This window comes from Salmo salar, chromosome ssa25 (assembly GCF_905237065.1).
Source record: "Salmo salar chromosome ssa25, Ssal_v3.1, whole genome shotgun sequence".
Lineage (NCBI taxonomy): Eukaryota > Metazoa > Chordata > Actinopteri > Salmoniformes > Salmonidae > Salmo > Salmo salar.
In genome coordinates this window covers 11,092,377-11,119,716 of record NC_059466.1, presented here as the reverse complement: position 1 = coordinate 11,119,716, position 27,340 = coordinate 11,092,377, and the positions used below count along the sequence as shown (strand labels likewise).

At 40.1% G+C, this 27,340-nt stretch overlaps 1 protein-coding gene across 1 annotated transcript; it reads right to left on the bottom strand.

The window, feature by feature from the left end:
• Positions 1–625: 625 nt before the first annotated feature.
• LOC106586153 (protein Wnt-10a) lies at positions 626–26,799 on the bottom strand. The gene is made up of 4 exons (XM_014173057.2): positions 26,299–26,799; positions 24,587–24,852; positions 21,540–21,913; positions 626–3,582 (listed from the first exon to the last, which is right to left on the bottom strand). The coding sequence occupies exons 1-4, from the start codon at positions 26,358–26,360 to the stop codon at positions 3,121–3,123; spliced, it is 1,164 nt and encodes a 387-aa protein (XP_014028532.1). The 5' UTR covers positions 26,361–26,799; the 3' UTR covers positions 626–3,120.
• Positions 26,800–27,340: the final 541 nt, after the last annotated feature.

The window sequence follows — 27,340 nt, the reverse complement described above, 5'->3', positions numbered from 1 at the left end:
AACCAGTTACTTAATAATATTTAGTTGAAACAACATTTTTTTTTTTTTTTACAGTGTATAGACAACCATATATTTGCATTGAGTTTTAGGTTTGGAAGAACTTACATCAACCATTCATCTGTACAAACTTTAATGGTGGTTTACAGCTAAATTAATTGGGGACAGTTAGAAATGTACTGGGGGTGGGGGTCTGGTCCAACTCAAGGTGTCATAGAAAAAAAAAATCGCCCCCCTCCGCAACATTTGAAATATTTTCACACAAACCTCCCCTTGTACTGTAAAATAAAATGCACACCCCCACACAGAATTAACAAAAAATGATGTTTACGACCAAAATCACAATATCTGTGTTTATAAACGTGGATGTCGACTTTGCCACTTCTGCATGCTTTTGTGGCACAGTCGGTGCCACGCAAGGTTTCAGGCCAGAATGTTGAGGGTTTGCCGACCACCTCGGACAGCTAACTCTCCCTGCCTGTTTCATTAGACCTACACTACGATCAGAGCCCGGCTGCAGACAATGATAAGCTAGGGGGAAATCCGATTTTCAAGATTTTGATGCTATATTTATAATTTATATATATATATATATATATATATATATATATATATATATATATATATATATATATGTGTGTGTGTTTTTCACCAACAGGTTTCTGTACCAATGCACCACAACCAATAAGCAAAGTAGACCAACTTCATGGTTTGCGTTTTTAACACCACAATCTGCAGTTTGGATGCTAGAATTATATTTTGGATGAATGTGCGCAAGCAGCCTAAAGGAGGCTTTTAAAGTAGCCTAACCAGATTAAAACATTGTGACCGGTTGTGTTTATGCCACACATAAAAGGTAATACATTTTAACAGTGAAATGACAAATATTCAGGCTATATTGAAGCGTTAGGTTCTAGGTGCGCGAGGAATAGTCACTCAGATTGGAGAGAAGGCAGAGCAGTGTTAAAGGGACACATTGGGATTTTGGCAATGAGGCCCTTTATCTACCTCCCCAGAGTCAGACGAACCTCGTGGATACCATTTGTATGTCTCTGTGTCCAGTTTGAAGGAAGTTAAAGGTAGTTTTGCGAGCCAATGCTAACTAGCGTTAGCACAATGACTGGAAGTCTATCCCGAAGTATCCTTTTAAGCTTTCCTGAATAACTGGACCTGCTGGGAGCATATGTGGCCCAAATATTATAAGACAACTTGGGAGAATGATGATACGCAACAGACAGCGCATCGAGAGTAAACCCACAACTGATCCAAATGGAATTAATGGAATGAAATGTTCAAATAACAGGGCTTTTTCAAATTACATTTTCATTGCAGTTTACAGCCTAGAGCATGAATTTTGTACTCACTTGAAAACAATAATGCAATTATTCTTTGGATTGTGGTGTTGTAGGCTAGTTTAGGTAGGATAATTGTATTGTCCCTAAAAAAAGATCACCGAGGGAGCTTTTAGAGTTGCGTGTCTCATGTCTTCACTGTTCTTTCATGCACCTGGCATCTCCTCTTGTATTGAAAATTGGTGCTGATTTGAATGATTTTATGTGTGGTATGATTGCTACTTAGCATATATCAGATCTGGATAAATTATCCGCAGGTTAACATTTTCTGTCATGAATCTTGTTCTGGAGTTAGCTCTGCACTAGCTAGCACAGCCACAAAGTCATAAAATCTGATTTTAAACCTAACCCTAAACTTAAACCTAACTTCAACTACACTGCTAACCCTAATACCTAACTCTAACCTAAAATTAAGACCAAAAAGCATTTTTTCCCCCTATACATTTTTACAATATAGCCAATTTTGACTTTACAGCTGACCAATCTAACGGGACATCGCTCAGTTCTGCCTTCAGGACAAGACAATATACGTCAACCTGCAAACGATCTACCTACCACTATTGTCACTATGAATGGTGGATAGATAGCAGTATAGACAGTTAGACTGGTAGACTATATTGACCTGTGGTATAATTAACGTGCGGAAAAGCGTAGTGCATAAGGGAAGTACCAAAACATCTTGATAGGGAAAGCACAAGCAGATGAGGACATTTGGCTAGGATGGAAGAAATCATATATTAAAATCTGCAAAATGGCGAATGTAAACCAGAGAAAGAACGCACTATACCCACCCCTGTGCCCAAAAGAAAAACTGCCCTCCCCTATTTTGGACCACCACCACAATCCAGTACATTTCTAACTGTCCATTGAGTCAAACCTATGAGATAACGGTAGTGCTTTATAACATTGACTATATCTTAACAGTTAGTAGTGTGAAGGCAGGGCTATAGATGACCCGATTTTGCATAGACCAACCAACTGGCCCAGTCTTTTCATTGTTTCAGCCTTCCAGACATGAATCAGCTCCACCATTGCCCTCGGGCTGTTTCTCATGTCCATTCTGTGTACTGTAACTACTCATGTCTCTATCGCTTGACCATCTGATCCTCTGTCTTCACAACTCCATCCTTGCAAGAGAACACCCGCAACAGTCAACACTCTAGTCCACATTTCCTGCCTTTTTGCCAGTATGGACAAATGTACTGTTGTGAGGGACAAGGTAGCCATTTTGCAGAGTGACGTCTAGAATTGCCACATTTTGTAACCTGAAACATTACATAACATTCGAAATGAGTTGACATGGTTAACCTGTCGCTCGGAGTATAGCAAGAGTAGATGTAACATTCTGGAACGATCTCTAGCTTTTCCCAACTGCTGCTTGTCTTCTTCTTAAATTACCGGAATCCCATGCAGTTGTTTTAGTCTAGAGATAACAAAATCCACCATTTGTCATTTTCGGGAAGCCTTGTTTAAATAAATGAGTGCTCAGTTATCAATATTATCCATAGTATTTCACTATCTTTAGTCTAATTTATCCTAAAAACACTTTCTGAGATGAAAGGCAGTGCAGATCCAGAGTCTCTGAACTATGGTGGTTGGACACATGCTGTGCACACATTGATTGTACACCTTTTAGAACTGGCTATATTCCAGTCTTGTTTTCGTGCGATCCATTCTACTAATGGAAATGGCAATCCATTGCAAAGGGAAGGGGTGCATTGCAGTCTTTCTCTGTTTAAAAAAAGGTATATTATTACATTTCTGCATTTCTTCATTTGCAGACACTGACCCACTCTGTTATTCGACACTCTTCACAGACCACGTAACAGCACCAGTGGAACTTGCAGTTGCATCGTTCACTGCGGGTCTGCTGTAAAATGTTATGGCCTCGCCCGCAGCAGAGGCTTTCACAGTTGTCCATTTCGTGACTTGTCTTGTTACAGATCCTCCCTTGCGTTCCGGCCGAGTCGGACCGCAGATCCCTCTCGCAGAAGTCCGGGGACTTCTCAAAGTAGACCAGCTCGTTGAGTCGTCTGTGTGTGGGGTGGTGGGCGTGCTCCAGCTGGCCCGTGTTCCTGTTGTGGGCTTTGATGAGGGTGGCTATGTGGAAACGCTCCTTGAGCAGCGAGCCTACCACCCTGAACTCCGGTGTGACTTGCCAGCAGGTCTTCAACTGGCAGCTTCCTGATGTCCCGTGGCATTTGCATTTCCGTCTCATGTGGTTCATCACCACCTGCACAGAGGGGAACAGGGAACTGCACGTTAACATCCTCCTTCATCCCATCCTGTAGTAGGACACATGTTCCCTCATCAAATTAGGCAAATCATATAGACTGTGATTAGACTCCTTTTTCATTCTACAACTGGTAACATTAAGGACTTACAATTGTCACTAAAAGAATTAGCTTGACTTTTCTGCAATAATGTTTAACAGAAATAAACTTTATTTACACCATTTCTCACTCTAAGGTGGTGGAAGTCCCTTCCACTTGATCCTGGCCCCCTCTCCCAAAACGAGGTGTGTGTGTGCTTCATATTGCTGAGTAACCAATTAGGCATCAAACAAATTACAGGCATCACAAATATCTAGGTAGAGTAGCACTAGCCTAATATTGAGCGGTTTTGTACAGCCGAAGCTGTACTGCAGTAGCGTTTTTTCATGACAATGTCAAGTTCACATCCCGACTGAGGATGTCCCTCCCACACTCCCAGACCTCCCATTCTCTCAACAACGCACTCACCTGTCACTCTGAGTTATAAACTTTTAGATCCAATTACCAACAGGAAAAGGGGCCACCCTCAGCACTGACAGATGCTCCCTACACCCACCCCTATCAACAGCACAAGCACAAACACACACCTTCAGCACTCACACATTCTACTCTCTCCTAGGCCTCTACCCAGCTGCCCTGGGACACACACACACACACAAGTTTAGTTTGCTGAAAGCCAAAGGATTTACGTTTCTACTAGTACAGTATGTGATTCACAGCTGAAACGAGCTGGGGTGAAACTGGACTATTTAATGTGCTGGCTTCTCTTTCTTTGTTTTGAGATAGAATCTGCTGAAGAGCGAGGAGATCCCGAAATGTGTTTTCCCTTTGGATAGAAACGAGTTGAAAGCCAACTTTATTATTCAGCTGTGTTCTGATCCATTAAACAGAGCGTTCCGACGGTTTGAGCCGAGGACATGGTCGTAGCCACTCTAAGACTAAAGGTCATTTTGAACAGTTGCCAAAGCAGATATACTTTGTGAAGAAGCAGGAATTTTTTTAAGGCTTGGGTTTGTGTGCTGTGGGTTTCCATTTCAGGGCCTCTTGTAGGTGTTCCCATTGAATAGAGAGAAAGTGCTATTCTGTGTGAATGAGAGTTGGAGAGTGATAAATTGACCCACTTGATTCATCCATTAGGAATGATACGGAAAGAGAAACAACACCTGATCTCACTGGGGCCAAAGCTAACAACTATTGATCACAGCCCATTCAGACCAAATATCACAAACCTGGTAAATACTTTTATGCTTCGTTTTTACATCAGCGCATTGGGTCCCTGAACTGCATCCTTCTGGCTTTATATACACCCTGTAATTACACAACAGTAACCCACTTAACCCTTTAGATACACACTGAACTGGCCGGTCTAATTGTATCCCTACTGTACTTTTTTTTCTCATGAATTCTCACAATCAACTGTCTATCTAGTAGACTTGTTAACTACAAAAAAACGTCTGGATGAAGCGATATCTTGGAACCTGTAAGCGGGGGACGCAAAAAACGACACACTAAAACGAGAGACGACTGAAACCAAAACGGGTATAAAACCTCAGCTCTGTTCACAGTTTAGGGAATGGGACCTGCCTGCTCATGTCATGAGTGGCCCGGTATGACATGACTGCGGTGATGATGATCAGATCAGCAAGCTTGTTCCCTTTACTCCACGCCTTGTCCAACCGCGCACCTGGGAGCATGAGCTGAGTCCACGTGCCTGTGGCATCGGGAGGAAGCGTGTGTGAGCTGCCTGCCGAGCCGAGCTGTCCGATAGGTGACTGACTGACGAGAGACGCTGACAGTGATTTAAGGAGCCCTTTTGGATACGGAACTGACTGACTGGGTTTTAGAATCTCACTCATAGGACCAGCGGCTAGACAAGCCTGGAGGGGAGAACAGAGATCGGAGTACAGGAACTGTCTAATGCTCATATCTGTGTCTGCCATCCACTGATTAGCAACTCCTAAATGGCTCCCTACTCCCTATATAGTGCGCTACTTTTGACCAAAGCCGTATGGCCTATGGCAGGTATACTAAAGTACAATTTGAAAAAGTGAGGTCACAAATATTTCCTAGACGGCAAAGGTCCGGATGGATATTGTCATTTATCGGCGTAGTAACAAACCCCCTCCTTGCGACCCAAGAGACCCCAAACTGTTCAAACTGTTCCCACCCCCTCGTTTTGGCAGAGAGAACATTTTGCAATTTTAAAGCTCATTCCCTGCAATTCTACACATTTTGTCATGGGGCGGAGAGAACATTTTTCAGTTTTAAAGTACATTTTCTGCAATTCTCAACAGGCTCAGAGACAGTTTCTATCTACAAGCCATCGCAGTGCTGAACACTTGAGCTGGACTGACCACTTGCACTGACCCTCCACACTTTAGTACACATGCACTCACTCACGCACACACCCACACAGATATACACTCATCCACACACACACACACACACACACACACACACACACACCAGTAGAGGCTGCTGAAGGGAGGACGGCTCAAAATAATTTCTGGAACGGAGCAAATGGAATGGCATCAAACACATGGAAACCATATGTTTTATGTATTTGATACCGCTCCACTAATTCCACTCCAGCCATTACCACGAGCCTATCCTCCCTAATTAAGGTGCCACCAACCTCCTGTGACACACACAGACACACATATACATTCCTGCTACACATCACAACTGTTCCTTCCAGACTCCCCCTTCCCCAAAACAAGTGGACTATAAATTTTGCATTCCTGTGGGGGTACCGTATTGAACCCGTTCTGGGTCCGGATCCGGACCGCGGTCCGCCAGTTGAGTATTGCTGGCCTACAGTGTATAGGGATACCATTTGGAATGCAACTTATCCTAACAATGGTCTCATTACTGACGCTCACTGCTAACACTGCCTGTCTTGTACAGGTCTCACTCTATAGCAGGGTTCCCCAATAGGTGGTCCGAAGGTGATTTTATTTAATTAAAACATATTGGACATAAAAGACAGTAAAATAACTTTTTCCAAATGTTGTTGTGTTAGAGCCTGAATTTAAAATTGATTAAATTGAGATTGTTTTGGTCACTGGCCTGCACACAATACCCAAAAATATCAAAGTGGAATTATTATTAATATATATTTTTTTTTTACAAATGAATTAAAAATGAAAAAAAAAGTAACAGATTGGTTTAACAAGTCAAATAATATGTTGCATGGACTCATGGATGTCTTCCAATGCCTCGCAAAGAAGGGCACCTATTGGTAGATGAGTATAAAAAAAGCAGACATTGAAATTCTCTTTGAGCATGGTGAAGTTATTAATTACACTTTGGATGGTGTATCAATACACCCAGTCACTACAAAGATACAGGTGTCCTTCCTAAATCAGTTGCCAGAGAGGAAGGTAACCACTCAAGGATTTCATCATGAGGCCAATGGTGACTTTAACAGTTAAAGAGTTGAATGGCTGTGATAGAAAACAGAGGATGGATAAACATTGTAGTTACTCCACAATACTAACCTAATTGACAGAATAAAAAGAAGGAAGCCTGTAAAGAATACAAATATTCCAAAACATGTTTGCAACAAGACAATCAAGTAGCACTGCAAAAAATATGGTAGAAATGTTTACTTTTTTGTCCTGAATACAAAGTATTATGTTTGGGGCAAATCCAATACAACACATTACCACTCTCCATATTTTCAAGCATAGTGGTGGCTGCATCATGTTATGGGTATGCTTGTAATTAAGGACTGGGGAGTTTTTTCAGGATAAAAACATCCTAGAGGAAAACCTAGTTCAGTCTGCTTTTCACCAGACTCTGTGAGATGAAGTCACCATCCAGCAGGAAAATAACCTAAAAGTCCAAATCTACTCTAGAGTTGCTTGCCAAGAAGACAGTGAATGTTCCTGAGTGGCCGAGTTACAGTTTTGACTTAAATCTGCTTGATAATCAATGACAAGACCTGAAAAGATCTGCTAGCAATGATCGACAATCAATTTGACAGAGCTTGAAGAATTTAGAAAATAATAATGTGCAAATGTTGCACCATTCAGGTGTGGAAAGCTCTTAGCGACTTACCTAGAAAGATTCACAGCTGTATTCGCTGCCAAAGGTGATTCTAACATGCACAGTATTGACTCAGGAGTTGAATACTTACCTATTCAAGATATATTTGTTTTATTTTTCATTATTTGTTTTAATAAATGTTTGACTTTTTCTTCATCTTTGACATTATTTTATGAGTATTTTGTGTAGATCGTTGACAAAAAATTGACAATGAAATCCATTTTAATTAAACTTTGTAACACAACAAAATGTGTAGAAAGTCAAGGAGTAAGAATATTTTCTGAAGGCATTGTATCTGTTTGGGATTCTTGCTGTCAATTTGCGGTGTACAAATGATTTATAACAATGTCCCGCCCCTCCGACTCCGCTCAAGGAAAAATCGTCCCAAAGCTGAATTTAATTGGGGACCCCTGCTCTATATTATATTCACACAATAATCCATCATGTTTACAACACATACTATATTATACATGGTAATCACTGTCAGATGATATAAACAAACAATACATACAGTATTTACAGTAATACCAAAGGCTGCTACCTCTGTATTACAACTGTGTCATCTTAGGGAAAAAATATTAAACGATTCTTTGGCTGTCCCCATGAGAGAACCCTTTGAAGAAACCGTTTTGGGTTCCAGGTAGAACTTCTTTTTCATTTCATGTAGAATCCTTACCACATTAGGTTCTACCTGGAACCCAAAAGGGTTCTTCAAAGGGTTCTCCCATGGGGACAGCCAAATAACAATTTTTTCCAAGTGTATCGCCTCGATTTGAATGCCCTCTTATATGAAGAAACATTAACGTCCAACTGCACATGGTCATATCCTCCAAAGGCCTCTATCTCAGGCCTTTGACTGTCAGTCTCACTGAAAAGTGTGTGTTACATATGTAGGTCTTATAAACTAACACTGTAGTTATGCAAAGAAAAAAATATGTACTTTGAAGTATTTGCCCCCAAATTCATTGGCAGACCACCGTTAGAAACACACATCTGGGCTGTTTTAATTGGGGAAGAGTGAGACAGACTCCTCTATAAACCAGCCTCAGACGGAGATCAAATAAGACATATTGGTAGCAGAGTAGGACCACAGGCAAAACTAGGTATTACATGGTCTACAGAGCACTCAAACGCGACACTATCTCTCTGTCCCAAATACAGCGCAGGGCCCTGGTCAAAAGTAGTGCACTTTATAGGGAATAGAGTACCATTTGTGACACAAGCCATGCTCCTTCCTTTATCAAATGCTGTGTCTGTTTAATATTGTCATCATTCTCAATCCCCTTATTCCTGTCATCCTTACTGTGTCATTAAAAATGGGATTTAATAGTCTATTAAAATGTTATGACCTAAACGGCTTCTGTTGACTGTCTTACTTGTGAATTGTTACTGGTATGTTGTCTGTCTTCAATGGGATTAACAGTACGATAATGACGCAATGTTGAGCAAATATAACATTAAATGATGAAGTTAGATACAACTACTAAGATATTTGTGCTAAATAGATCTGTCCTGGAATCGTAAACAGACATTTTTACGAACAAAGTTACATTGCACACTGCTTTATGTCGTTCCATGTAACAGCAACCATAAAGGGATGTGAAGCCACGATTTCAAAGAACATAAACAAACCCACATCGTATTAAGTTTCAGCATCACTTAAGTAAATCAAACACAAGTCATCAAAGAACGGTTAAGACGGCGACACGCAACAACTGACACTAAACAATCATTTCATCTCAAAGTAATAAGGAGACCAAATGAGAACCTTCCACTACACACCAATCATGTGCAGGATTACTCTCTGTTAATTGTACACAACATTCACCGATCCAATTTGGCCTTCCTAGTAAAATTCTATCCATAAAGTTTCAGTTTCCACCTGCGTTGCTTTAACAGTGGTGCACATTTGTTCTGGAGGCCAATGGAATGCTCCCTCTCCTCAGATGATGCTGCATGCCTCTAATGGAGATCCAACAGGCAACCATAAAGGATTTACAAAGACCAGACCAAAAAGTCAAAATGCACACAGTCAATGTGTAATAAGCTCTGCTACATATTAGCGAGAGAGAGAGAGAGAAGAAAAAACAGCATCATTAATCTAAATATACAACATAAAAGCAGAAAGATAATTGTCACCCACAGCACCAGCCGCTCAAACAAGCTATCCCGAAGGTATAAAGAAAGGCTCAGTTTGTGTTCTCATGAAATTACCTGCATTTACATGTAAATGTGTCCGTCTACTATCTTAGCACATTGCTCATACTCATAGCTGTGAAATTATGTCAGCGTTTGTGGTGGGTGTGCAGTTCCAATTGAGTGATTCCAATGAAAATATTGTTGAAAGGAATTTACTACCATTGCAAATGTCTCCATGTTGTCGACAGCCACTGTAAACATTTAATCACGCAGCGGGATCTTCAAAACTATGTTCCGATCAATCATGACATCATTATACACAAACATACTGATGTGCAAGGGCGTAAGTTTGTGTTGGATATTGGGGGGTAGGGGTCAGGTTCAGGTTCAATCGGTTCCCCTCTAAGGGGGGCAACGCATCCCGGGAGATTATTTATATATATATATATATATATATATATATATATATATATATATATATATATATATATATATAGACAGATATATATATATATATATATATATAGACAGATATATATATATATATATAGATAGTTGTGAAATTATTGTTTGAATTTTGAAGGTAAAATACATCCAAAAATGTCCTGATAATTTGGTCAATATACCCCAATCACAACTGAAACACCAATATGTTTCTATTTTACTTTAAACCGCGTTGTTACTCTTAACTGTTCAGAAAATCACCACCACACCCCTTCTTTTTTAACTACATTTAACTGTCAAAACCCATTATTCTATTTGTGTACCCTTCACCATGGGTCAGATCTTCAATCTCAATTCACTTAAATGCGCCAAATACCTGTTTTAGCCTGTCACTGCCAGAAATTAAATTTTGGCATATTGTGTCATTGTTGAGCACAGCCACATCTTCACAACCAAATGACAACCACATGAAATCAGAATGCAACAGCATTTGTTACATCACTTGGGATACAGTCAGAATAGATGAGGAGTTGAACCGAAAGTTCCAATCTGTGTGCAATGTAAATTGCTGTGCAATGTGCTTTACCAGACTGCCTTATAACTCAAATTCTCACCTGATGACCTGTTCATCCTCTCCCTGCCTCAACATGGGCAGTGCTCTCCTTCTCTCACTCTCTCTGTTGCCTGTCTTTGAACCCTGCTATAATCATATGACCAAATACCATTATCATATACAAAAATAGCTAGCCTTAACAATGATGGGGTTAGCTTATTAACATGAATTATATTCTGCTTTTATTAGCTAAATTATTTATTTACTGTCTGGCAATAGGTAGAGCTAGCTAGCTGACTACATAGTACCAGTATATTATTAATGGTATAGTAGCTAGCTAGCTATGTAGCCTTTCATTAATTTACTTACAGTCCTCTGCACTTCCCCCAAAAATCATATATCCTGCACTTTTCTCTTCTTTGGCATTGGCACCTCCATTAAGGGCACTAGCTATTTTTTCACTAGAGTGCACACTGACTCACTGAGTGCTGCTCATCTAAAACTACAGTTGAAAAGGGAAAGGGGAAGATCCAGATACTGTGGTGCTAGCTTTGGTACTAGCGTAACTAGCTAGCTAACGTTATCCGAGCTAAAATAGCCAACCTAACATTGCATCACTCGGTATAAAACTATTTTTACACAAAATGATGTCATTACCAATAGTTCGCTAGTTACACAAAAACGTAGGAATACATCTATGAAATGTTCATGATCTTTTACTCAATTTAAACTTTCTAAACATTCATACATTGGAGCGCAAACACCACAAAGAGAAAGAGTGAGAGGGTAGTGTGCGATGCTGAGCTGTTACTGCAGACCAAAGAAATACAATGCAGCCCGATGAAAAGGGAAATTAGGAGAAATTGCAAATTTCTGTTTTTCTTACAAGCAGTACTCAACTCTTTTTTCCCTTTACCATGAACCGGCCAGCTGCCTCTGGGGACCAACCAAAAGGGTATTTGGCAGTGGGGGATCCAATCATAAAACGTGGAACTGAGTCACTGTTGTGCAAAGCAACATAAATCCAGTAGCTGCCTGGCGCTTTACAGTAGGGAAGTGTTTTCCAATCAATTAAACTCATCATGGTATATTATCGGGGGGGGGGAGGGGGGGGGGTTAAATTGACCTGTTACTAATATTGGTGGGGGTCACGACCCCCCTTACCCCGCAAATTACGCACCTGCTGCTGCGAAGTAAATTTTGCTAAACGTTTGTTTAAAATAAAGAAAAGAGAAATTAGTCAGAATGAGAGGGATGTGCTTCTTTTTTTTTAAACTTTTCTCCCCTGATAAACTTCTCTGAAATCTGTATTTGTGGGGAAGGAAGGGCGAATCTCTTTACTTTCCGCCCTGTTTGATGTCTAAAATCTTTTGCTGGGTTTAAACATCTGTTTCCAAACAGCCAGCAGCCACTAATTAGAGCTTTTAACAAGACTGAACGTCGTGAGAACCAGAGGGTGGGCATGAGGCGACATGTATACACCAGTTTTTTAGGGGAGGTGTTGGGGGAGGTGGTAGAGGGTATGAGGTATTATTTGAGACCTCACCTGTCAGTGTTTTCGTTTTGATTTGGGGGGCTTTCTGCTCTGTTTGAAGTAATCAAGGCACTGCCCTGGCTGCATTCATCTAACGATGCACCACTCCCTGAATCATACTGTACCTCTGACGTCTCTGTACACTACTTCAGTATATTACATTTACACCTTCAATTGTTTTCTTCTCCCAGTGTAGAACTCATTAAAGCGTTGATATTTTGAGGTGTGCTAAGAAAACTGCACTCCACACGCCCAAAGCATTGTGCAACCTGATCTGAGAGACGACTAGCAGATGCACAGACTCTGCAGCATTGAACGCTGGTCATATCTGTGTCAAAACACAGCTCAGATACTCTACACTGAGTTCATTGACACTGTTCACAATAAACTCAATTCCAACTAGATGAAATGGAGCTTTACAGAAATACATTTGAAGATACAGCTCCTTCAAATTACACAGTGCAACTGCTGATTGACGTTCTTGTGAATCTTCTTGTAATGGAAGTTTTTGTTTCAACTCATGTATGTGAATAGTGCCGTTTTTCTTGGCTCTCCTTGTGATCCAAGAAGCTGTCTCCAAAAAGCGGTTTTGACAGTTTCAAAGCATTTCCCAGTAGCAGCAGGTAACGTTTCTAACACAATCAGCTACTGTTGCCAAATAGGCCTCTTGGCAAAAACAGAGCTTCAATGTGCCCAAACTATGAAATCTTCCCTGCAACATTTCACACTGAGTGTCGAATATATCGAAAGTTAGTAGCTAGCTATGCCTTTCTATCTTCCCTATGTTGATAGATTTTTGTCATAACACTGCAGCTTCCTAAAACCAAAGGGTGTAACATTGATCATATATCGTCAATCTTGGGATCCAACTAAGAACAGCAGCCTCGTAATACGTAAACATAGAAACTGCTGATTTGGAAATTATATTATTTGTTTTTTTCAATGTATGTCATCTGATTGTACAGTATATCACTGGCCTCTTGAACTTTTCCAAAAAGCAAATGGTGTCATGGCTTATTGTGTCTATGCTATGGACAAACTCATGGGTCACTGTGTAGGGCCGAGCACGGCTGTATCACGCTGCACATGAGAAGCATGACTATCATCTGAGGCTCTCTATCTATCTTTCTCTCCCTGCTTCGCTAAGTAACTCCACAATTGTGTTTTGTCTGAATAATCAAGGAAACCAGAAGTAAACTGATGGAAAGATACAAGACCGAATTACTGAGGAGGAAGCGTAGAACAATGAGCAATTTACTACTCCTTTTGTTTATGGCAACAGTGCTGCCTGGGAGCATACAGAACTTATCGCTGTGATTTAAATATCAGTGTCCAGTGCATCAATAGTAACAATAGGAAGTAGAAATATTACTAGTTGTGGTAATAGTAGTAGTACATTTACGTCATTTAACAGACGCTCTTATCCAGAGCGACTTACAGTAGTGAATGCATACATTTCATTTCATAAATTTTTTTTCTGTGCTGGCCCCCCGTGGGAATCGAACCCACAACCCTGGCGTTGCAAACACCATGCTCTACCAACTCAGCTACAGGGAAGGCTGTAGTAGAATTAGCTGTAGTAGTAGTAGTTGTTGTTGTTGTAATAGTGTAGAAGGAGTAGTAGTAGTAGTAGTAGCAGTAGTTGTAGTAGTAGTTGTTATTGTTGTTGTTGTAATAGTGTAGAAGGAGTAGTAGTAGCAGTAGTGGTAATAGTAGTAGTAGTAGTAGTAGAAGTAGTAGTAGTAGTAGTAGTAGTAGTAGTAGTAGAAGTAGTAGCAGTAGTAGCAGCTGTAATAGTAGAAGTAGTGTAGTTGCAATAGTAGTTGTTGAAGTTGTTGATGTAATAGTGTAGAAAGAGTAGTAGTAGTAGTAGCAGTGGTAGTATTAGTAGTATTAGTAGTAGTAGTTGTTGTTGTAATAGTGTAGAAGGAGTAGTGGCAGTAGTAGTAGTAGTAGTAGTTGTTGTGGTAATAGTGTAGAAGGAGTGTGAGTAGGAGTAGTAGTAGTAGTAGTAGTTGTTGTAATAGTGTAGAAGGAGTAGTAGTAGTAGTAGTAGTAGTAGTAGTAGTAGTAGTAGTTATAGTAGTAGTAGTAGTAGTGGTAGAATTAGTAGTATTATTATTATTAGTAGTAGTAGTATTAGTAGAAGCAGTAGTTGTTGTTGTAATAGTGTAGGAGTAGTAGTAGTAGTAGTAGTAGTTGTTGTTGTAGTAGTTGTTGTTGTTGTAATAGTGTAGAAGGAGTAGGAGTAGTAGTAGCAGTAGTAGTAGTAGAAATAGTATTAGTAGTAGAAGAAGCTGTAGTAGTAGTAGTAGTTTTTACTGTTGTAATAGTGTAAAAGGAGTATGAGTAGGAGTAGTAGTAGTAGTAGTAGTAGTATTAGCTGTTATTGTTGTTGTTGTAATAGTGTAGAAGGAGTGGTAGTAGCAGTTGTATTAGTAGCAGTAGTAGTAGTAGTAGTAGTAGTTTTCGTTGTAATAGTGTAGAAGGAGTAGGAGTAGTAGTAGTAGTAGTAGCAGTTGCAAAAGTGTAGAAGGAGTAGTAGTAGTAGTAGTATTACTAGTTGTTGTTGTAATATTATAGAAGTAGTAGTAGTAGTTGTAGTTGTTGTTGTAATAGTGTAGAAGTAGTAGTAGTAGTATTAGTTATAGTAGTAGTAGTAGTAGTGGTAGAATTAGCAGTATTAGTAGTTGTAGTAGTAGTAGTAGTAGTAGTAATAGTTGTTGTAGTTGTAATAGTGTAGAAGGAGTAGTAGTAGTTGTAGTAGTAGTAGTAGTACTTGTTGTAATAGTGTAGAAGGAGTTGTAGTAGTATTAGTAGTAGTAGTATTAGTAGTAGTAGTAGTAGTAGTAGTAGTAGTAGTAGTAGTAGTAGTTGATGTTGTTGTTGTAATAGTGTAGAATGAGTAGTAGTAGTAGTAGATGTAATAGTGTAGAAGAGTAGGAGTAGCAGTAGTAGTAGTAGTTGTTGTTGTAATATTGTAGTAGGAGGAGTAGGAGTAGTAGGAGTAGTAGTAGTAGTAGTAGTAGTAGTTGTTGTTGTAATAGTGTAGTAGTAGTAGTAGTAGTAGTAGTAGTAGTAGTAGTAGTACTCCTTGTAATATTGTAGAAGGAGTAGTAGTAGTAGTAGTAATTGTTGTTGTTGTTGTAATATTGTAGTAGTAGTAGTAGTAGTAGTAGTAGTAGTTGGTGTTGTTGTAATAGTGTAGAAGGAGTAGTAGTAGTAGTTGTAATAGTGCAGAAAAAGTAGTAGTAGTAGTAGTAGTATCAGTAGTAGTAGTAGTAGTAGTAGTGGTAGTATTAGTATTAATAGTAGTAGTAGCAGTAGTAGTAGTAGTTGTTGCTGTAATAGTATAGTAGGAGGAGTAGGTGAAGTAGTAGTAGTAGTAGTAGTAGTAGTAGTAGTAGTGGTAGTATCAGTATTAATAGTAGTAGTAGCAGTAGTAGTAGTAGTTGTTGCTGTAATAGTATAGTAGGAGGAGTAGGCGTAGTAGTAGTCGTAGTAGTAGTAGTAGTATTAGTATTAATAGTAGTAGTAGCAGTAGTAGTAGTAGTTGTTGCTGTAATAGTATAGTAGGAGGAGTAGGCATAGTAGTAGTAGTAGCAGCAGTAGTTGTTGTTGTAATAGTGTAGTAGGAGGAGGAGGAGTTGGAGGAGAAGTAGTAGTAGTAGTAGTACTAGTTTTAGTTGTAGTAGTAGTAGTAGCAGTAGTAGTAGTAGCTGTTGTTGTAATAGTGTAGTCGGAGGAGTAGGAGTAGGAGTAGGAGTAGTAGTAGTAGTGGTGGTATTATTAGTATTATTATTTGTAGTAGTAGTAGTGGCAGTATTAGTAGTAGTCGTAGTAGTAGTAGTAGTTGTAGTTGTTGTTGTAATAGTGTAGTGGGAGGAGTAGGAGTAGGGGGAATAGTAGTAGTAGTAGTAATAGTAGGAGTTGTTGTTTTTGCTGTAATGGTATAGGAGTAGTGGTAGTAGTAGTAGTAGTAGTAGTAGTAGTAGTTGTTGTTGTTGTTGTTTTTGCTGTAATGGTATAGGAGTAGTGGTAGTAGTAGTAGTAGTAGTAGTAGTAGTAGTTGTTGTTGTTGTAATATTGTAGAAGGAGTAGTAGTAGTTGTTGTTGTAATATTGTAGAAGGAGTAGTGGTAGTAGTAGTAGTAGTAGTTGTTGTTGTTGTAATATTGTAGAAGGAGTAGTAGTAGTAGTAGTAGTAGTAGTAGTAGTTGTTGTTGTAATAGTGTAGACGGAGTAGTGGTAGTATTAGTAGTAGTAGTAGCAGTAGTAGTTGTTGTAATAGTGTAGTAGGAGGAGTAGGAGTTGGAGGAGGAGGAGTAGTAGTAGTAGTACTAGTAGTAGTAGTATCAGTAGTAGTAGTTGTTGTTGTAATAGTGTAGTCAGAGGAGAAGGAATAGTAGTAGTAGTAGTAGTAGTAGTGGTAGTATTAGTAGTAGGCGTAGTAGTAGTAGTAGTAGTAGTAGTAGTAGTAGTAGTAGTTGTAATAGTGTAGTAGGAGGAGTAGGGGAGTAGTAGTAGTAGTAGTAGTTGTTGTTGTTGTAATAGTGTATTAGGAGGAGTAGGAGTAGGGGGAGTAGTAGAAGTACTAGGTGTTGTTGTTGTTGTAATAGTGTAGTAGGTGGAGTAGGAGTAGGAGGAGTAGTAGTAGTATTAGTAGTCATAGTAGTAGTAGTAGTAGTAGGCGTAGTAGTAGTAGTAGTAGTAGTTGTTGTTGTAATAGTGTAGTAGGAGGAGTAGGGGAGTAGTAGTAGCATTAGTTGTTGTTGTTGTTGTTGTTGTAAAAGTGTAGTAGGAGCAGTAGGAGTAAGGGGAGTAGTAGTAGTAGTAGTAGTACTAGGTGTTGTTGTTTTATAATAGTGTAGTAGGAGGAGTAGGAGTAGGAGGAGTAGTAGTAGTATTAGTAGTATTAGTAGTATAGTAGTAGTAGTAGTAGTAGTAGTAGTAGTAGTAGTGGTAGTATTAGTTTATGTGTCGATGGGCTAGGGTCAGTCTGTCACATCTGGAGTATTTCTCTTGTCTTTTCCGGTGTCCTGTGTGAATTTAAATATGCTCTCTCTAATTCTCTCTTTCTCTTTCTTTCTTTGTCTCTCTCGGAGGACCTGAGCCCTAGGACCATGCCTCAGGACTACCTGGCTTGATGACTCCTTGCTGTCCCCAGTTCACCTGGCCGTGCTGCTGCTCCAGTTCCAACTGTTCTGCCTGCAGCTATGGAACCCTGACCTGTTCACCGGACGTGCTACCTGTCCCAGACCTGTTGTTCCAGACCTGCTGGAACCCTGACCTATTCACCGGACGTGCTACCTGTCCCAGACCTGCTGTTTTCAACTCTCTAGAGACAGCAGGAGCGGTAGAGATACTCTCAAAGATCGGCTATGAAAAAGCCAACTGACACTTACTCTTGTGTTACTGACTTGTTGCACCCTCGACAACTACTATGATTATTATTATTTGACAATGCTGGTCATTTATGAACATTTGAACATCTAGGCCATGTGCTGTTATAATCTCCACCCGGCACAGCAAGAAGAGGACTGGCCACCCCTTATAGCCTGGTTCCTCTCTAGGTTTCTTCCTAGGTTTTGGCCTTTCTAGGAAGTTTTTCCTAGCCACCGTGCTTCTACACCTGCATTGCTTGCTGTTTGGGGTTTTAGGCTGGGTTTCTGTACAGCACTTTGAGATATCAGCTGATGTACGAAGGGCTATATAAATAAATTTGATTTTGATTTGATTTGATTAGTAGTAGTCATAGTAGTAGTAGTAGTAGTAGTAGTAGTTTTAATAGTGTAGAAGTAGGAGTAGGAGTGGTAGTAATTGTTGTATATGTATATTAATATTTTTTTTATAAACTCTTTAATGTATGGGCACATTCTCTTCTTTGTTTATTTCAGAAAACATACTGAACTAACCCATAACCCAATCCTCTGATACTGCTACTTCCTGTCATCTCTGGAGCAACACAAATCTGACACAAATCATCCACTTAGTCCAACACCAGAGCAATAATACCATTGTCAACACCAAGCATCTGTCCATGAAAACAACTACATTGGCTGGGAAACTCCCCATGGAATACCACATTTATATTATTCAATTGATCACATGTGGTATCATAACATCAATCAAAGAAAACTAGCGTTAAGTATAACCAATTTTTTGAAGGAAACTGTTCTCATTCCAGACCAATGCTATATGTCCATCATAACCAAGCTTCTTTATTAGCCCACATGCTACACAGGGAAAGCCCGTAGTAGAACGTCGATTAAATAGAGCATTCATAAATTGCAAGATCCAAGTCGCTTGAACAGGAGTTATGGCAAAGACATCCACAACAAGCATAAGGGGGCATCTTGCATTGAAACGTAAGAATGACAGGAAAATGTATGTATGCATGAAGGTAAGGTGTGGTGACGATACTGAATTTTCCAATAAATGTCAGCTATGATATTTATTTCATATCAGTCAGTGAATAATTTCCTATATAGATATCTTAAAAACCATACTACGACTATGAGCACTTTCGAACATAATACGCAGCTGCGTCCTTGGGTGTTATTGTAACAGCCAGATTACAAACATTACTAAGAATAAAGTGGGATTGGAGGCCTGACTCAAAGATACCACCCTCGCAAGGCAATTGCATCATGTGGAGAAATCAGTGAGTAATCTGTATTGATAGGTCAACTACTGACTTCTGGGCCAATAAAATCAGACACTGTGTCTCAAAATGACGTGACCGTTAGGATTCAAGTCATAATCATCTCATTCTTTACCTGCTTTCATGGTTAATGTGTCTTTGTAGGGCGGCCCAGCCCCTGAAGTGACTCTTATCAACAGTATGCAAGGTCTCCTCTGTGTTGTCTTAGGAAAGCTGCATTATCTCACCAACCCCCATTCTGTCACACTGGGAATGGGAAGCAGAGGTTCTGTTGTCCTGACATTCTGTAGGTCTGACGTCTGCTTGGACATTAACTTAACAGTAATGCTATTAGTCAACAACTCAGATTTTGAAGTCAGATGCTTATAAAAGGGTCTTAGCTTTCCCTTCTTTGTTCTTGACCTGCACTGGTGAGATACACTCTCTCTCTCTTTCTCTCTCCACCTCTGGGACTCTTGGAGCATGGCCTTTCAGGCTGACTTCTCTCTCTCTCTCTCCCTCTCTGATCATGCCTAGGATAATGTCTTGTAATGCTTGTTAATGCTTTGCAACTTAAGCTAATGCCTTCATTCATTTTACAAAATAATTACATCTATTTGCCTTTGATAGACAATTCTTATTCTTTTCTTGATGCTTTATTCCTGTAACTCAACTATAGTCTCTTGCATATTGCTGAATCATCTTTATGGAGTCAGATAAACATTAGGCTTTGTTAACATACAAAGTGCATAGTCTTATCACGGGTCGCATGTGAAGTACAGTTGAAGTCAGAAGTTAACATACACTTAGGTTGGAGTCATTAAAACTCATTTTTCAAACACTCCAAAAATGTCTTGTTAACAAACTATAGTTTTGGCAAGTCGGTTAGGACATCTACTTTGTGCATGACACAAGTAATTTTTACAACAATTGTTTGCAGACAGATTATTTAACTTATAATTCACTGTATCACAATTCCAGTGGGTCAGAAGTTTACATTCACTAAGTTGACTGTGCCTTTTAGCAGCTTGGAAAATTCCATAAAATGACATCATGGCTTTAGAAGCTTCTGATAGACTAATTGTCAATTGGAGGTGTACCTGTTGATGTATTTCAAGGCCTACCTTCAAACTCACTGCCTCTTTGCTTGACATCATGGGAAAATCAAAAGAAATCAACAAACATTTTTGACCTCCACAAGTCTGATTCATCCTTGGGAGAAATTTCAAAATGCCTGAAGGTACCACGTTCATCTGTACAAACAATGGTGCGCAAATATAAACACCATGGAAACACGCAGCCGTCATACCGCTCAGGAAGGAGACATGTTCTGTCTCACAGAGATGAACGTACTTTGGTGTGAAAAGTGCAAATCAATCCCAGAACAACAGCAAAGGGCCTTGTAAAGATGCTGGAGGAAACAGGTACAAAAGTATCTATATTGACATAACCTGAAAGGCCGCTCAGCAAGGAAGAAGCCACTGCTCCAAAACCGCCATAAAAAAAACAGACTACGGTTTGCAACTGCACATGGGGACAAAGATCGTACTTTTTGGAGAAATGTCTTCTGGTCTGATGAAACAAAAATAGAACTGTTTGGCCATAATGACCATCATTATGTTTGGAGGAAAAAGGGGGAGGCTTGCAAGCCGAAGAACACCATCCCAACCATGAAGCACGGGGGTGGCAGCATCATTTTGTGGGGTTGCTTTGCTGCAGGAGGGACTGATGCACTTCACAAAATAGATGGCATCATGAGGGAGGAAAATTATGCAGATATATTGAAGCAACATCTCAAGACATCAGTCAGAAAGTTAAAGCTTGGTCGCAAATGGGTTTTCCAAATAGACAAATACACCAAGCATACTTCCAAAGTTGTGGCAAAATGGCTTAAGGACAACAAAGTCAAGGTATTGGAGTGGCCATCACAAAGCCCTGACCTCAATCCTATAGACAATTTGTGGGCAGACCTGAAAATGCATGTGCGAGCAAGGAGGCCTACAAACCTGACTCAGTTACACCAGCTCTGTTTGGAGGAATAGGCCAAAATTCACCCAACTTATTGTGGGAAGCTTGTGGAAGGCTACCTGCAACGTTTGACCCAAGTTAAACAATTTAAAGGCAATGCTACCAAATTCTAATTGAGTGTATGTAATCTTCTGACCCACTGGGAATGTGATGAAAGAAATAAAAGCTGAAATAAATCATTCTCTCTACTATTATTCTAACATTTCACATTCTTAAAATAAAGTGGGGATCCTAACTGAACTAAGACAGGGAATCTTTACGAGGATTAAATGTCAGGAATTTTGAAAAACTGAGTTTAAATGTATTTGGCTAAGGTGTATGTACTTCCGACTTCAACTGTATATATAATATGCATATATATCAAATATTACCCCACAACATCTTTTCCATTCAAAACTCCTCAATGATTTAAGAATACGTCCCAAATGACAATCTATTCCCTATAAAGTGCACTACTTTTTACCATAGCCCCTACCACCCACCACCCCCAAACAGCCCTCGTCAGTAGCTGAAACGCCTCCTCTCACCTGCCTGCCAACTCTGTTGTTGTGGAGCCTCATCCTGGCATGGATGTCCTTGTATGTCTCGCGCGAGTCCAGGAAGTCCCTGGAGAACTTCTCCCCAAAGTCCACGTCGGGGCTGCAGCCTCCCCACTCCCAGGAGTCCTGAGGCCCGGGCAGGTCTGCAGGGAAGTGCTCCATGACTCCGTGCACCATGCCCTTCCCCCGGTGGATGGCCTCTAGCTGCAACCGGTTCAGTTTGATGCGGAAAGCCTCCTCATCGCCTCTACGCTTCTCGTCGCAGCCGCACGCCTTCAGCTTCCCCATGGAGCATGCATTGGACACGGCGTGGACCACGCCCGCTGCCGCGATGGCGTATGCAAAGGCACTCTCTCGGAAACCTGCAAGAGATGAAGAGAAAGAAAAGATTAACAATAGAGATACTATCCTGTTATACTCCTTTTGATTCGTACTGCACATACAGTACAGTGCAGTAGATGACTATCTGTGGAGCTATACAGAAGTCCAATGAGCCCTGATGGGTTTTTGAGATACACTGCAGTACCAGTATAAACCCCCACCCTACCTCACAGCACAACAGAGGCAGAAACATCTGGGACAATAGCAATTAAGCCCAAACACTTGCATGTCTCCAGGCCCAGGGGCTGAGAGTGGACAAAGCCCCACCATCCTTTCAACATAAGGATCTGACAGTGATCATTAACAGGGCTGGAAGTGGCCAGTGGTGGTGCAGCAGATGTGAGCACCGTATTGTTAATCCCCTTTAAAGCTCTCCCTTTATTGAGCTCTCCAGCATGTTTACAATTAACCTGGCTACTGTTGGAAACCGTTTGATCTGCCTGCCAAATCACACACAGCAGCCGCACGGCGTCTCAGCCCTAATCAGGCCAGTATGGGCTGCTCTGTCATGCCATGCATGTTATGGGTGACGCAGCAAGGCAGAACAAAAAGAAATAGCAGAAAGTTACCAGTACTAGGGTTTAAAAATTAATTTTTTTCCAGAAATCCTGGTTAGAGGATTTCGGATTTCCTGCTTATTGCTTTCTGATTCCGGGAATCTTCCAACAGGGATTTCTGGAAAACCTGGAAATGTTGGGAAAGTTACCAGAATTTTGCAACACTTGCCAGTACATACTGTAAGTAGGCCCCCATAAATACATATTATTCTACACATCTTTGAGAGAAGGTTCACGTGTGTAAGGTGATTTTGAGGACCTTCCTCGTGTTGTTCGTGCAGAATCCTAACATTGTTACAGCAACTTAATGGACCTAGAGTTTCTCTGTCCAGTACTGCCCATTTCAAGGGTTACAGGGTAACATACAGAGCATATTCACTACAGGTGTCTGTCTATACTGTACTCTCCTTAGTGGTGATCAGAGCTAATAGCCTGTAAACATGACTCCCCAAGTTCCTGTAAAACCAGCCCTTCTCAGAATCACTTACAGAAGAGAAAAAAAAAGTGTTATAAAAGAAACATGTTTAGAACATATACTCAAGACTTTAAAGGGGAAATCTGCAGTTGCTACATCAATTTTTTGGCTTATAAATGAATGATATGTACTAATTGATTCTTGAATAAGACTTATTAATGCCTCGTGAGCTTAGTTCAACTGTCATAGATGTAAATAAACACTATATTAAAACATGGTTAAAACTATAATTGTGATGTCATGAACGGTAAGTCCTTGCATCTGTAGCCCTGCCTATGAATTTGAGAGTGCTTGCATTTCTCCAGCTCCAACCCTCAGCTTTTTACTGATCACATTTTTATACTTTAAAAACTCCCAATTGTAACTGTTATTATTAAATATGTATAGGTATACAGTATCAATTAGAAATTACATTTGGAGTAAAAAAAAAAGTGCAGAAGTTTGAACAAGTCCTAAACTGGCCATGACCCCAGTTCAATGCATATTGGGGCTTGTAAAGAAAAGCCTTAAAGAAAAGCATCCCAAGGGTATAGAGGATAGATAAGATAATAGTCGATGATGTTCCATTGATCATCCCCTATTCACTCACTCATACACACGCGCACGCGCACACACACACACACACACATAGTCGTTTTTCCGCCTCTCCAACTCCCCATGATTCCATGGGGGACTGAGGACGGCACTTAGATGCAGCCCAGAGACAAAGACATGAAAATGCTGTTTTAGATTTCCTCCCAAGCAGGCTGAGGCGAGAGACCTGGAACAAATCAATCTAACAAATAATTTAAAGTGAGAGGCACGCCCGGCTGAACTGATGGCTGAGGAAGTGGGAAAATGAATTAAAGATTAAAGAAAACTGTCACTTTGTGTTACAGAAACCAACTAAACAGGTTTATGTATTACCACTGAGAGTTGGGAAAGTGCTGAGAGCAAATTCACAGCACTTGCACTGGCAGAGAGCAAAAGCATTAGCCGGGCCCCGAGAAGGCTCACTTTATGTGTCTCACTGGCTTTTTAGCCTAGTTTTAATTCAAGCTAACGTAGAAATATGGCCCCATAAAGTATGTCAGAATAAATCAACAAGCAGATACATGTTTGAGGTAAAGAGGATATGTTTCCTGTAGTAAAATTAGATATCCAAACAAACAATTAGATAGGGCATGCATAATATGCCGCATGTGTAAAACTCACTCATAAAAGCTTCTAAACAAAAACTTGCAATAGCTTAATAGCTTTATATCTGTTGTTTCGCTACTGTATGTTTGTTGACGTAGTACAAGAAAATATATTTCAAAGCATGCATTTCTTAGCGGATGAATCAACTCATTTAAAAACGGTTGTTTTTGCCTCAGGCAAAACATACCCATCCATAACCAAATACCAGAAATCCAACAACAAACGCTGTGTGTAAAGTGAATGAGTAAAGGGGACGTGTGGGGTCGGTCCCAAATGGTATCCTATTCCCTTTATAGGGTAATACGTTTTACAAGTAGGGCACTGTAGGGAATAGTGCACAATAGGGAATAGGGTGCCATTTGGGATGCAGATGTGGGAATCAGAAGCACCTTTTTTTAACTCAGGAGGGGTCCCTACCCCATACTGCCTGTTAGGTGACTCACCCCTTTTGAAAACCACACTATCGTATGGGATCTTGTTCCTGGTCTCCAGGCTGGAACAGTTCCACCTGTGTCCTCTGAACTGGTGCTGGCACTCATGGATGGCGATCTGGATCCCTTGGATGGCCGAGGCGGTGACGTCGGGGTTTCTCATGCACACCTCCAGTTGTCTGTGGTTCAGTCCAGGCAGGGTCAAGCACACGGTGTTAGCATTGAGAATGGGGTCGATATTGGGGATTTTCAGCCCAAGAATCTTGTTGGAATCTACCCTGGAACACAGAAGGTTTGATGTTAAGGTGTGTCTGTACTGTAGCACATGATTGATACTTCTGTGGCATGTAAATCATTTATAACAACTGTCATTTACATGACAGGAGTCAGGTGTTTTACAGTATTACACTTCTGAGACTTTATGGTTGTAAATTGTTTCTGACAGTGTTGACTCATGAAGTAGTTGAAGGTCGAAAAGTGGCACGTTGTACATTGAGGAAATGAAAAATTCAGTTTTAATGATTTTATTGTTATGCATTCTAAAATGTATTGCCTATTGCACACACACACACACACACACACACACACACACACACACACACACACACACACACACACACACACACACACACACACACACACACACACACACACACATGCACATGGGGGTGCGTGCACACACACACCAGTCAATCTCAGGAAGTTCATTACATAAATATCCATTTGTGCAATCATTCATATTGGCAGTGTTGTTACTGTAATCTCAGTACTGATCAAAGAAACATGTTTGTGACATGTCATTGATAAAATAACAGATTGCATTTCTACAACTCATTTCACCATGTCTCAAAGCACTCCGTGACATCAAACTTTAAGTCCCGCAGTCTGATATTGAATGAAGGGGCATGTCACCGGAGAGGATGGACACCATGTTAACAAGAATGGAAAATAAACACTCAGTTCAAAAGTGTGGGATCACTTTTTAGAGTCATTGAAAAATCCTAAGAGCAAATTCACATCACTTTGATTCTGAGTAGAAAAGTACTTGGGAACATTGGGAACATTTATGTAAATCATGATAGAAATGTGGTCTGTCTGTGATACAGCATTCTCATCAGTAAAACAGTTATGCAGAAGTAAACATTTGATACCCCTTTAAATCAACTTTGGGTTATTACAATAGCGTAAGCAGGATACCTACACTGACCCAGTGTAGAACAAAGATCGTTTTTTTTTTTGTTGCTTACATCTCCTAAAGATCTCCATGTGCATTACATTATCATGCAAAGAGTCTGATCTTTATGACAGTAAAGTTAGTCATCATGTCAATAATATGATACTTATTATTCAGTTATGACAAACTCACATAACGCTAAATGAACATGATTTGAGAAGTTAAAGTTGTTCTGAGTTATTTATTGTACAGTACTAATTGCACAATATGATTTGCGAACAAGAGCAATGCCTACAATGAACCTATAGTGATTGTGCCAACATAGACTAGAGTGTAAACTGTAGCTAGGTGCTGCAAAATGTAAATAAAATCACAGCCGAATATAACGTAGCAACTGTAGGTTGTATTGTGCTGCAAACTTTAGATAAACACTTTGACACACTTCATATTGAAGATGAATGACTACACCAGTAAAAGTAAAAAAAGACTACTGTTCAAAGAAATCTTCAGGTAAAATATTTAAGTAAGTAAATGAAACTTCTCAACTCACCTTTGACTGAACATAGTGATTGCCAACACAAGACATATTAGGCGGTCGAACGAGAAATCCATTGTATCGCTTGTTTTTGACAAAAGATAAGAAATGACATAGAGCGTGTATAACAAGTTATATGTCCCTCTAATATCTGTCCACTCCAGAGTTCCGGGGGACGCGCTTTGAGGATGACAGGTATTGAGCTCAAGTATGGATCTGATTTGAGAACTGATAAAAGACTGACAAAGTGCTGGATGTGCCTAACGACTGCAGGACAAGTCATTCAAAGAACGACAGAGTTGGACTGCACTATCTGTCAACTTATTGAATGCAGGTAAGAAGTTGGAAGAGAGACGACTGAACGCTCTTGCATGCTATCGCACATCTGCACAATTGTACGACAGCTCCGCCAAGATATTTGCATTGGAATAAAGTACTAACAGCGCGCTAACTGGAGTCTCGTTGACTTGTGATGATTTGCTTATACCGATAGCATTCTAAACTACACCACTTAGCACTTTGCCAGCCCACCTCTACGTCACTCAGAGTAACTAATAGCGGCAGAGGACCACAACCCACCGACTGGGCACACACTGGTTGAATCAATGTTGTTTCCACATCATTTTTAACAAACTTACGTTGAACCAACGTGGAATAGATGTTGAATTTATGTCTGTGCCCAGTAGGCACTGGGCATAAACTGGTTGAATCAACGTTGTTTCAACTTAATTTGTTCATGTATTGTGACATGGAAAATAAATTGGAGTTGCAAAACGTCATACATTTAAACTGTTGTTTTGAGGGTGAAATTTCAACCACGGGATTATGTCATCAATTTTCAACATGTTGTTTTAAGGGTACATTTTAAATAATGTCAGATCTTGAACATTATATCCACTATCAGAAAAAACTATAGGCTGGGCAGCACCTCCTACTGGAGAGTTGATCTAAGAACTTATGTCATATATCAATTATTCTATTTAGGCCTATATTCGTGGATTTTCACTGAGAAATTTGCTAGCTAATGACAGACAACATTGCCATCTGTCTAAAGTAC